We start from the raw sequence: 13,643 nt of genomic DNA on the forward strand, positions 1-13,643 counted from the left end.
TCATTGTGTATCGGTGTCCAAATAATTCCTAGCCTGATCATAGTGGTGTCCAATAACAAGATCTTATTACCAAAATAGAAAATGACAATATGTAATTACAAAGGAGATAAACATTATAAGTAACAACTTCCTATGTCATTTTTTACATACTGCATCATTACATAATGAAGTGAGACTCTGGTCTTGTTTAAGAAAACATTACATTAATGTTTTTCCTTTAGTAATACAACCGATTTATATGCATTATGTACTATCAGTAGAACAAAAGTGCTTCTGTAACAGTAATCAAAAGCGAACAAAGGTAAAGTTCCAAGAAATATACAAAGATCAGACAAACCCTATGTTACATTATCCTAACCAGCGAACATTAAACATCTATGGAGTGTGACTAGCATATAAGGACATGTACTCTAAGTATAAAAATACATACATTAATAATGGGTATTAAACTACCCATTTGCTTATTATCAACTAGTATATCAATCAGTGGCTTAGTAAGTTATGCAGCCATATCTGCATAATGTGGCATACATAGTTGAAATAAATACTATATACTCATACAACATCTATACCCATAAGTGACATACTGCGTAAACGGCCAGTATAAGGAAATTAAATGCAGGATTATGTACAAATTGTGCCCTGACAACATCACAACACATGTATACAAGGGCTGTTCAAATAGAAAGGTGACTTTTCAAATTGCGTGGGCAAAGTACATTTTATTATAGATATTTTTTTTTTTTGTTCTGTTGGTACACATGTCCCGAACATATGTTCACAGTTTTAAGTGTGCAGCATACTGCAACTGTTTTTGACAGGTGGAAAGATTAGATGTGTTTTAGTGTGCTCAGCGATTTTCGATTATTATAAATAATGGAGCAAAGAATTTGCATCAAATTTTATGTGAAAAATGAAATCAAGTGCTCTAAATCACTTGAAATGTTGACAGTTGCATATACGGTGAGTCTACTCTAAATATAAAAAATGTTTACAAGTGGTGCAAGCTCTTCTAAAATGGCCGAGAAGACGCCAATGACAAACCTCGCTCCTCTGGACACCCCAGCACATCAACAACTGATGATAACACCAAAGCTGTGAAGAAAATAGCTTTCAAAAATATTCGAATTACCACAAGAGAAGTTGCTGAGGATGTTGGCATACCAGTCGGCTCATGTCATGCAATTTTTTTTTTGATGTTTTGGACATCAGACGTGGGTCAACAAAGTTTGTTCCAAAACTTCTCAATTTTGATCAGAAGAGCCATCACGTGAGCATCACTCAGGAGCTCTTGAATGACATCAGTGATGATCCTGATGGCCAAACAAAGATTAACCTTTTTCGGACACTTCTACTGAATGGATGGAAATAGACAAACAAAACAAATACTCCTATATTTCTGAAAGAAGAAATCGACAATAGCATGGATTACAGAAGTAAGGAAAGATCTAGAAAAAAAAAAACATCAAAGAATCAAAAATATCATAAAGAATCCATTTTAAAAAGAAAATACTAAATTTGGAAGGCTTTCAAAGCAGAAGAAATAAAAAATTGTGACAGAAAAAAGGAAAAGACTTCATGGGGAGAAAATCGAGGAATAATGGAAAAATAGGAAACAACAACAAGGGAAGAAGAGGAACTGAAGTTGTTAACGTGAACCTAGTCGGTCAATATGATTGTAAAAATAAAAATAAAAATTAAAATTAAAAAAAAGGATAATAACACCCAGCAAAGACAACAGATCCATAACCTCAAAAGTATCATCAAGTCTAAAGAGTACATCAGTTCTTGCAGATTTCAAGAAAGCCTAAGACTCAATAGGTCATGAAGTTCTGTTAAACATCTTTAATGAATTCTGCAATGACCTTAAATAATTAGCATTAATTAGAGCCACCTTAATGGATACAAACTCTACGACAAAGTTCCTGTGGTGCCTCTCAAATTCCTTTGAGATCAAAATAAGAGTTAAGGAGAAGGCAATGGACAATCTACGATGTTTTTGGATGTGTCCTTAAAAAAAAATCATCTGTATCTAGCGAACAAGATTGATAGTACCTGTCTACAGCCCGACGAGAATTGGAACTAAATCCAAGAGAATCATGGTAGACTGTCTAGCTTTTGCTGATGGTATTCCCATTCCTTAAAATGAAGTAGTAACTGCTACTATTCAAATAAAATTTTTCCAGGAAACCGCTGAACAAATTGGCCTGCATATACCATTTGAAGAAAAACATAAATAATGACTAAAATCAAAGACGCCCCTCCAAAACTCCAGACGAAATGTAGAGACATCAACAAATTAGGAAAATTTAAGTAACTGTGTGATATCATTAAGAAAAGTGAATCAGACAAGGAAGCATTTAAGGTACAAATACATAAAGTGAAATAGCCTACCAAATATCACACAAAATCTGCGACACAAAATGCCTTTCACAACACACTAAGATACATTTTTACGATATGGTTCCGAAGTCAGTAGTCATGTATGCAGCCAAAATCCTATCCCTGAATGCAATCAAAGTCGTCCTCAAAAAATTGGAGTAAAGAGAGTGCAGATTCATTAGGGCAAATAAGGACTCCAAATATGACACTAGCATCTACCCCAAAAAAAGGGTGGTCTATGGCACAATAGTGCTGTGGTACAACGTACGCAGTTAATGACACCGCCAACACACGGAACACAACACATGATACGTAAACATACGGCAAGGCTTTCATAATGAGCCAGGCTCTCATAATGAGCCAGTGATGCAGCAATTCGCTAACCAGAGGTGCATTCATTTGCTGTCAGGCACCCAAACAGTCACTGTGGAATTATCTATTCACAGTGTTTGCACCACCAGGCAGAAAATTGAGCTGGTGGCCATAACCAGTGGCCGCCATGCTGCCAGACTGTTCCAGTGTTTGTAGGACAGCCATCATCATCAGCCCATCACTTATACACAATGCTACCAAACTGGAGGCTTCACCAACCAGTGCCAGTCACCACTGCGAGAACCGTGACCACCAGCTGAAGACTCAACATCTGTTGCATCAGCACCACCAAGCCACTATGCCACTACACAGAAGACGCAGAATCTGTTCACCGTCAGCCCAGAGATTGACCCCTGGCCACGCCACAGGGCGAGGGCACACATCTCTAACTTGTTGGTGTAATAAAAAGTTTACATGCATGCCAACTGTCTCACTGTACTGATCTTCCCCTCACAAAGGACTCCCACAGCCATTGTCGACCCATCATGCTCACAATGCCCAGATAAGGGGCCACTGCCATCCTGACCACTATAAGGATGGGCCACACACAGCAGTCACTGCACACCCGACCCATTACAATAGAGAAATTACAGATGCAATAGGTAAAAGACTTACACGATATTACAGCTGTTTCAAACCAATGGATGGGAACAGGCTGAGCAAGAACACATTTCACTTTTTTGACTCAAATCCCAAAACCACAATGTCTTAGTTAAGAAATACCAAATGAGACCTCCAACTCATAAAATCGAACTCAAAGATGGCTGCAATACAGATCTCTTCCATAAGAAGATAGTGGCAAAGGGGCTACACTAAGCTGAGCAACCAAAAAGAAGATGTAGTGTCCCATGGACATAGGAGCATATGCACAAATAATAAAAGAAACCTGGACTTCAAAGAAAGCAAAGTTCAATGCCAAATATAATGATACTTAATGTGGAACTAGATGGCCCCAGTGAAATAATAATAATAATAATAATAATAATAATAATAATTCCTCTGTCCTTCTGGAAGATGGAACTATTAGTTCACAAAGCTATTATAGAGTACGTACTTTTATATTAGTCTATTGGCAGTTCTGATTCTTCTAGTGAAGGTAACTACTAGTCAGCAATTTTGTCTCACAATTTCTTAGTTTTCAACAAGTTTTTCATTCTGACTGAATTATACTCTATAAATAAACATGAAATACAATCAGACTGAATGTAGCGATTGATTAACGTGCAATTTTTAATTGTGAGGCTATTTCACAATAATAATAACAAAATCTGTAGTATGCACATATGTAGATCACAAAGAAGCATACGATTCAACAGACAGGCCCTCACTATTCAAAATTTTAGAAGAGAGGATATTCGATCCCAAAACAGGAGAAATCATAAAACAAACACTAACTGGCATGAAATCTAAAGCAAAATTTATGGGAGAGATCTCAGAACCCTTTGACATATAAACAGGTGTGAGACAAAGTGACAGACTCTCTCCTATACTATTCAACATAGATCAAGACAAAGTTATGGAAGAATGAGAGAAAGAACTCAACAAATGTGGAGTTTGGAAGCCAAGCCGACTGGGCGTTGCCAAAAACAACCTCTACATACCATAGCCTGCATTTGCGGATGACCTAACGATACTAAAAGAGGATGAGCAGACTGCAGTCAAACAGCTGGAAATACTCAAAGAACGTCCAGAAAAAGTAGGTTTACAAATTTCATTTGAGGAAACTGAATTATTTTGTTCAAAAACAGAAACTGAGAACTTGAAAACAAAATATGGTAAAATAAACAGGGTCACATACTTTAAATACCTTGGAGAATTCATCGAACCGATAGGTATTGAAAAAATTTCAAAGCAACATCGTTTCCAAAAAATTGAAAAAGGGTCAAGGTTACCACAAAACCACGACAACAAAAAATCAGTGTCAAGAGGTACAAAAATTCAACACTACAATACTGTCATAAACCCAGTAATCCTCTATACAAGTGAAACACTAACTCTTAACAGAAAACAACAACTTGAAGACATCAAAAAAGAAGAGAAAAAGATCATCGTAAAAATTCTAGGAGGAAGATACACCCAAGACGGTCATATAGGCTACAATCAAAACAACAAAATTTTCAAACATCAAAATTGATATTAGGAAAAGGTGAATGAAATCTTTGGCCATCTCAGCCAACTATCATAAAATCGGTTGACAAAGAGAATAATAGATTATCTAACCTCACTTAAGAATTCCACACCTTGGCTAGATGAAATTCGAGAGAACTTAAATAATGCAAACATAAGACCAGCCGACATTCTAGAAAGACACACCTCAGACACAAAGTAGATGAATGGGGAGTTGTGTCAGAGCAACCAAAAGAAAAACAGTACAGACCAAAGTGGTCAGATGAGCACAAACAAGCCTGTTCATAAAGAATGTAAGTCTATTGGAAGAATAAGAAGAACTCAAAGAAAATTTGATCGAGTTATTTGCTTAACGTCTTCCATTTCTGGGGAGAATTCGCCAATAATAATAATAATCAGCCATTTGACATCCATTGTGGGGTCAAGGGCTACTCAACACTTTCACAGTATTCACTTGTCTTTTCCCTTACCTCTTTGAATCTAGCAAAGAACTTCCCCAGACCATTTCCTGTCTGCTCTGCAGGCTGCAATGACACAGTAAATTCAAGACAACATTAACATACAGTTAAGACACACACACAAACACACACATACGTTCAAGAAATAAAGGCACAACATAATTTCATTTCTTTTATTTGTCAATCTGTTTTGATAATTCAGTTTGCAGAATCGCAATGTATTTGTAAACATTTTGTAAACATGACAATTAGTGCCATCTGTTAGTGGCATGGGGAACTAGTTGTGTAAAGGCCTTTAAACACTGGTGTGCAAACACTCAACTGCCAAGTAACATAGCTCAATGAAACTTGGACCACACATAGAAAGAACTGCTACAGTATAGCACAGAACGTAACTGAAAGAAACATGCAATGAGACGCAAAGACAATAAGTACACTGAAGTTGCTACAATTTTCATAGTCCCCTGGACATTAAAAAAGACAATCACAGTTCTTAATAGGATGTGTGATCACTACGAACGGCAATGCATGCGCTGCAACGTATTTCAGTGCTAGCCACAAGGTCGGTAAGAAGTCCTCGTGGAAGGACATTCCATTTTTCCACCAGTGCAGTTGGCAACTGCTTGACAGTAGTCGGTGCACGTGGACGTGCCGCAGTACATCTCTTCGACGTACCTCAAATGTGTGCGATGGAAATTAAGTCAGGGGGGATATGCAGGCCAGTGCTCTTCTTCTTCGGTTATCAACCCACAGGTTGGTTGGCAGCAGCACGCCATTCCGTTCTTTTGTCAACTTTCTTCTTCATATCTGCATAGGTCTGGCACCCGATGTCATTTATTACTTGTTGAATGTAGCTTAATCTAGGTCGTCCTCGGCGAGTTCTTCCTTCAATGATTCCTTCTAATATTCTCTTAATGAAATTGTTATGCCGTAAAATGTGACCTATGAAGGTTATTCTTCTTTTCTGTATATTTCGCCAAAGAGATCTGTTTTCTTTCACTCTTCTGAGGACATCTTCGTTTGTAGCCTTGTCTCGCCAGCTGATTTTTTCCATTCTCCGGTAGCACCACATTTCGAATGCCTCTAATCTTCTCTTTTCTTCTTTTCCACTAGTCCAAGTTTCACATCCGTAAAGGGCTGTACTCCACACATAGGTTTTCATGACTCTCTTTCTTACGTCTAAACTAACATTTCTACTCGTCAGTAAGTTTCTTTTTCCATTGAATGCTATTTTGGCAAGTTGTATTCTGTTTTTAATGTCACTTTTGCTCCTTCCATCTGCTGTTATTTTGCTACCTAAGTAGTTAAATTCTGTAACCTGCCCTAGTTTCTCTCCCTTTATTGTTATTCGTATGGGTTCATTGTAGTTCAGGGCGCCACTCACCATCACTTTAGTCTTTTTCTTATTTATTTTCATTCCATACTGTTCTTTTAAGGTGTTTTCCATTTCATTGAGTGCGGCTTCTAAATCTTCTTTCCTTTCTGTAATTATGGCGATATCATCTGCATATCGCAACATATCTATTTTCATTCCGTTAAGTTTTATTCCTACTTCAATATTCTCTCTTATTTTGTCTATTGCTTCTTGGATATATGCGTTGAAAATTACTGGAGATAGTGGGCATCCCTGTCTCACTCCTTTCCTTATTCTTGCTGTTTCTTCTTTGTTTTCCTTCTTAACTAAGGCTGTTTCATTTTGGTATATTTTAAAGATTATCCTTCTATCATTATATTTCAGACCAGCCTTCTTCAGAATTCTAAACATTTCTGGCCATACAACATTGTCAAATGCCTTTTCGAGGTCTACGAAGGCTATAAATACTTGTTTGTTTTTGGAAATTTGTTTCTCAATTATTAGTCTTAAAGATAAGATTGCTTCCCTCGTCCCTACACCGCTTCTAAAACCGAATTGGTCTTCACTTAGAGTGCTATTCAATTGGTTTTCAACTCTTTTCAAAATTATTCTTATTAGAATTTTTGATGCGTGTGAAAGAAGACTGAGTGTTCGATGGTTTTCACAGTCCATAGTAGATGCTTTCTTAGGTATGGGGAATATGATGCATTTCTGATAGTCTTCAGGAACTTCACCTGTTTTGTATATTTTCTGTATGAGTTGCAGTAATGTAGCTTTCATTTTGTCTCCTGATTTCTTAATTAGTTCAGAAGGTATATCATCAACACCTGCCGCTTTCTTATCTGGTAGTTCTTTTAGTGCTTTTTCAAATTCATCTTTCAGAATTGTGTCCCCTAGTTCTTCTTTCTCTACTTCTTCGCTTAATTCTATCATATTATCTGTTAGAGGCCAGTGCATTTGGCAAATATTCTCTCATTCCAAGAGCTCCTCCACCAAGACATTTTGATGCAGTCAAACACTGTCATCCATAAAAATGAAGTGAGGGCCGAATGCACCTTTGAAAACATGCACATGAAGGACAATGTCACAATAACGTTGGCCACTATGTGTACTGTGTTCAAAAATTTGGACATCAGTACACCCAAGCAACACTATGCCTACCCACACCATAACACCCGAATATCAAAATGATCATGTCTGACAATGCTCACAGGTGCATTATGTGTCCCCACCTCTCAGCAAATGCGGGTGCATCCCGCAGTGTCAAACACGATTGTTTTGGTTGTTTAGGTTTCACGATGTGGAGAGGAATAACATATTACATGTGTAATGACATCCAAATCTTTGAATGTGGTCCACGCAGTGGTCAACATTATTGTGACACTGTACTCATTCCCCACATGCCCTTTTTCAGGGGTGCATTTGGCTTGAATTCATTTTTATGGATGACAACGCATGGCCGCATTGAATAGCAGAGGTGGAGAAACTCTGGGAATGAGAGGACATTCAGCGAACGGTGAACAGACTGGCCTGTCTGTTTTTAGGAATACACTACAATCCTGTAATTATCACTAACACAGTGATCCTGAGAACAACATTAGATTAATTATAGCACACAAACAGGCATTTAAACAATCATTCTTCCCATGCTCAAAAAGTGAATGGAATGGGAAGAAACTCTAATAAATGGTACAAGGGGGCACCCCTTCACTTCACAGTGGTTTACAGAAAGATGTAAACATAGACGTAGAAAATCTGAAAGTGAAATCACAGGCCTTATTGATGAGTTTTTGAAAGATCATTTGAAAACAATGAAGGGATGTACAGTAAAAGAAATAAACAGAAGAGCAAAAATGTGATGGAGCGATTGTATAGAACTAAACAAAGTTTTATAAATGAAAACTCCTATGTGTTTGGAGGGAAAGCTCATAATGCATGTGGTTTTGACTTGGCAGTGGGATATGGATTTTTCATGCATAGAGACGCATTTTGGGAATTAGTGGGAGAGATGGACACTAGTGTACGGCAGGCGAACATAACTGTTGCCTAAAACATTCTTGGACTTCTTGCCACATCAGTTCAGGGTAAAATCTCATGCTTTCAACCATCACTTCCATTGTCTTCATCATCCTTGGTAGCCCCATGCGATTCTTTCTCTTAATAGCTATAGCTCCTTGTTCCAATGACATTATTGTGTTTCACAATGAATCCTACGAATTTCGAAAGCGCTGGCAGGTCGAAAGACACACAAACAAACACAAACATACACATAAAATTCAAGCTTTCGCAACAAACTGTTGCCTCATCAGGAAAGAGGGAAGGAGAGGGAAAGACGAAAGGATGTGGGTTTTAAGGGAGAGGGTAAGGAGTCATTCCAATCCCGGGAGCGGAAAGACTTACCTTAGGGGGAAAAAAGGACGGGTATACACTCGCACACACACACATATCCATCCACACATACACAGACACAAGCAGACATATATAAATGTATGTGTGGTTGGATATGGGTGTGTGTTCGCGAGTGTATACATGTCCTTTTTTCCACCTAAGGTAAGTCTTTCCGCTCCTGGGATTGGAATGACTCCTTACCCTCTCCCTTAAAACCCACATCCTTTCGTCTTTCCTCTCTTTCCTGATGAAGCAACCGTTGGTTGCGAAAGCTAGAATTCTGTGTGTATGATTGTGTTTGTTTGTCTATCGACCTGCCAGGGCTTTCGTATGGTAAGTCACATCATCTTTGTTTTTAGATATATTTTTCCTGCGTGGAATGTTTCCCTCTATTATATTCATATCCTCAAAAACTAACCTACTTCACAATTTTCTCAGGGTTAGTCAACAGGTGAAAGTTTTAATCCTGCAATAAACCTTACCTCTTCCTCTTCTGAATCAAGGGTAATTTCTTCAATATCCTCTTTTTCTTTCTTCGGTTTTATTTCCATAAGCTGCAACACAATGACCATAACTAATATATACAAGTAGTAAAGGTAACATTTTAATTATCCTTTAGCAATTATGCGGCACTGATAAAAGTAGGACCAAAGATGGTACATTACACTAAGGTGACAAAAATCACGATGTACCTCCTAATATCTTGTTGGATCTCCTTCTGCCTGATGTAGTACAGCAACTCGACAAATCATTGGAAGACCCCTGCAGAAATACAGAGTCATGCTGCTTCCATAACTGCAAAAGTGTTGCCGGTGCAGGATCTTGTGCACAAACTGACCTCTCGATTATGTCCCATAAATTCTTGCTGGAATTCATTCGGGTGACCTGGGTGGGCAAATCATTCGCTCAAACTGTGCAGAATGTTCTTCAGACCAATCACATACAATTGTGGTCTAGTGACATGGTGCATTGTCATCCCTAAAAATGAAGTCCACAAATGGTCTCCAAGTAGGAGAACATAAGCATTTCCAGTCAATGATTCGTTCATTGGGAAAAAGAGGATCCAGTCCATTCCATGTTACACAGCAACCAGAGCCACTATCGGCTTATGCAGTGTCTTGTTGACAACTTGGGTCCATGGCTTCATGAGGTCTGCACCACACTCGAACCCTACCATCAGCTCTTACCAACTGACATGAAGACTCAGCTGACCAGGCGTCTAGAGTCCAATCAGTACAGTCACAAGCCCTGGAAAGGCACTGCAGGTGATTTCGTGCCGTTAGCAAAGGTACTTGCCGTAACCCATTAACACCAAATTTCCACATTGGTTTATGTGGTTACTTTATGCAGTGTTGCTTACCTGTGAGCACTGATAACTCTATGCAAATGCCACTGCCCTCAGATGTCACACGACGGCCATTGGCCACTGCGCTCGTGGTGAGAGGTAATGCTTGAAATTTGGTATCGTTGAAATACCCTCGATATGGTGAATCTCTTAATTCCCGTGATCACATCTGAAACTTTTTCATGTGAATTACCTGAGTACAAATGACAGCTCCGTCAATGCACTGCCCTTCTATATTTTATGTATGCGGTAGCTTCGTGATTTGTATATGTAGGTATCATTGTCCAATGACCTTTGTCACCTCAGTGGAATGCGAAAGATATAATTTTTAGAATGACAGTGAATTCGTATTGCTGTAGCAATCCACTGAAAAAGATCAGTAATCACTTAAGCCAGAAAGCAGAAAACATCTGTTTAGGCATAATAACAATGAGATTCAGGCAAATGTTACACATATTGTAAGACCTAAAAACTGCACATTGCTTCACTGTGTTGCACAAATCCACCAGAAAGGAGAATCTTAGGGGATTTGAAGTAACAGATAACTTTAAAAAATCCTGCTGGAGATTATTTATGTACCTGCCCTAACAATTAGCTGCCACAAGCCTTGTATGTTCCTTTCAACCCTTACCGTCACATCCGTGTGGGTCGGTTTGTAAAATTATTTTCTTTGTTTTCACTTCTGTGGTTCATACCTATTCACATCAGTCACATGAGTCTCTCCTTGTCAGAATGGTTGCATTTCGGGTTCCAATTGTTGGCAGCAAACTGCTCTAAAAACAAAGTTCAGTAGGTTGGCAAGACTTGTCATGACAAGGCAAGATATTTTGTTATTTTTCATTGTATTGTTTAAATGAATGATGACATTAATGTTTTCTTATCAGAAGAGAAGTAGTAACTACAACTGTACATCATTCTTTGTACTTCTTTGAAGTATGTGTTTATTGTGCAACAAATACCAACTATCGCTTTTGTCTTTTGTTTTTGTATTTTATCATGTTCAACTGCAGAATTGTGTGCATATTAATTCTGAGATAAGAAATGTCAATTAAAATACACTTTCACTTCAAAACCAATGATTGCTTTTGCTTCTCGAATGCCAATTTATAAACATATTTTGCCAGAGTGAAATACTTAGTATTTTAAGTCAAATGTCAAGCTATAGTGATCTGTCTGAAGATGACAACACTAACACTGACCATGCATTACAACTGCTGGTGAGTGATACAAAAGAAACATCTTCAGAGGAAAGCAGTGACACAGAAAACTGTCTCAAAAGCAATATGTTGTTGTTGTTGTTGTTGCTGTTTTGGTCTTCAATCCAAAGATTGGCTTGTTGCAGCTCTCCATGCTACTCTATCCTGTGCAAGCCTCTTCATCTCCAAGTAACTACTCCAACCTACATCCTTCTGAATCTGCTTAATGTAATCATCTCTTGGTCTCCCTCTATGATTTTTACTGCCCCCCCCCTCCCTCCACACACACACACACACACACACACACACACACACACACACACACTCTCTCTCTCTCTCTCTCTCTCTCTCTCTCTCTCTCTCTCTTCTCTCCAGTAATAAATTGGTGATTGCTTGATGCCTCAGAATGTGTCCTACCAAACAATCACTTCTTCTAGTCAGGTTGTACAACAAATTTCTCTTCTCCCTAGTTCTATTCAGTAGATCCTCATTAGTTACATGATCTATCCATCTAATCTTCAACATTCTTCTGTAGCACCACATTTTATTCTTTTCTAAACTGTTTAGAGTCCATGTTTCACTTCCATACATGGGTACTCTCCATAAAAGTACTTTCAGAAAGGACTTCCTGACACTTAAATCTATACTCAATGTAAACAAATTTCTCTTTTTCAGAAATGCTTTTCTTGCCATTGCCAGTCTACATTTTATATCCTCCCTACTTCAACCATCATCAGTTATTTTGCTTCCCAAATAGCAAAACTCCTTTACTACTTTAAGCGTCTCATTTCCTAACCCAATTCCCGCAGCATCACCCGATTCAATTCGACTACATTCCCTTATCCTCGTTTTGCTTTTGTTGATGTTCATCTTATATCCTCCTTTCAAGACACTGTCCATTCCGTTCAACTGCTCTTCCAAGTCCTTTGCTGTCTCTGACATAATTACAATGTCATTCGCAAACCTCAAAGTTTTTATTTCTTCTCCCTGGACTTTAATTCCCACTCCAAATTTTTCTTTTGTTTTCTTTGCTGCTTGCTTAATATAAAGGTTGAATAACATCGGGTGTACGCTAAAACCCCGTCTCATTCTTTTCTCAACTACTGCTTCCCTTTTGAGCCCCTTGCTCTTATAACTGCCATCTGGTTTCTGTACAAATTGTAAATAGCCTTTCACTCCCTGTATTTTACCCCTGCCAACTTTATAATTTGAAAGAGAGTATTCCAGTCAACACTGTCAAAAGCTTTCTCTAAGCCTCCAAATGCTATAAACATATGTTTGCCTTTCCTTAACCTGTCTTCTATGAATATTTGTAGGGTCAGTATTGCCTCACGTGTTCCTACATTTCTCTTGAATCCAAACAGATCTTCCCCGAGGTCGACTTCTAACAGTTTTTCTTCTGTAAAGAATTTGTGTTGGTATTTTGTAGCCGTGACTTATTAAACTGATGAACAGTAATTTTTGCACCTTTCAGTACCTGCTTTCTTTGGAATTGGAATTATTATATTCTTCTTGAAGTCTGAGGTATTTTGCCTGTTTCATACTACTTGCCCCCCCCATGAACCATGGACCTTGCCGTTGGTGGGGAGGCTTGCGTGCCTCAGCGATACAGATAGCCGTCCCGTAGGTGCAACCACAACGGAGGGGTATCTGTTGAGAGGTCAGACAAACGTGTGGTTCCTGAAGAGGGGCAGCAGCCTTTTCAGTAGTTGCAGGGGCAACAGTCTGGATGACTGACTGATCTGGCCTTGTAACAATAACCAAAACGGCATTGCCGTGCCGGTACTGCGAACGGCTGAAAGCAAGGGGAAACTACAGCCGTAATTTTTCCCGAGGGCATGCAGCTTTACTGTATGATTACATGATGATGGCGTCCTCTTGGGTAAAATATTCCGGAGGTAAAATAGTCCCCCATTCGGATCTCCGGGCGGGGACTACTCAAGAGGATGTCGTTATCAGGAGAATGAAAACTGGCGTTCTACGGATCGGAGCGTGGAATGTCAGATCCCTTAATCGGGCAG

General features: G+C 38.7%; 1 protein-coding gene across 3 annotated transcripts in view; it reads right to left on the reverse strand.

The window, feature by feature from the left end:
* The window catches only part of LOC126424869 (zinc finger and BTB domain-containing protein 24-like), a 137,187-nt gene that overhangs the window by 63,772 nt on the left and 59,772 nt on the right, over positions 1 to 13,643 (reverse strand). The window contains exon 5 of one of the 3 annotated variants that reach the window (XM_050087696.1): positions 9,564 to 9,635. The exons of 1 other annotated variant lie outside the window; for it this stretch is intronic. In XM_050087696.1, coding sequence (XP_049943653.1) covers positions 9,564 to 9,635 — 72 coding nt within the window. Of the gene's footprint in view, positions 1 to 1,132; positions 1,224 to 9,563; positions 9,636 to 13,643 lie in introns of those variants that run through there. One more of the 3 variants, XM_050087698.1, reaches the window with a different exon arrangement.

The sequence above is a fragment of the Schistocerca serialis genome, chromosome 10, assembly GCF_023864345.2.
Source record: "Schistocerca serialis cubense isolate TAMUIC-IGC-003099 chromosome 10, iqSchSeri2.2, whole genome shotgun sequence".
Taxonomy (NCBI): domain Eukaryota; kingdom Metazoa; phylum Arthropoda; class Insecta; order Orthoptera; family Acrididae; genus Schistocerca; species Schistocerca serialis.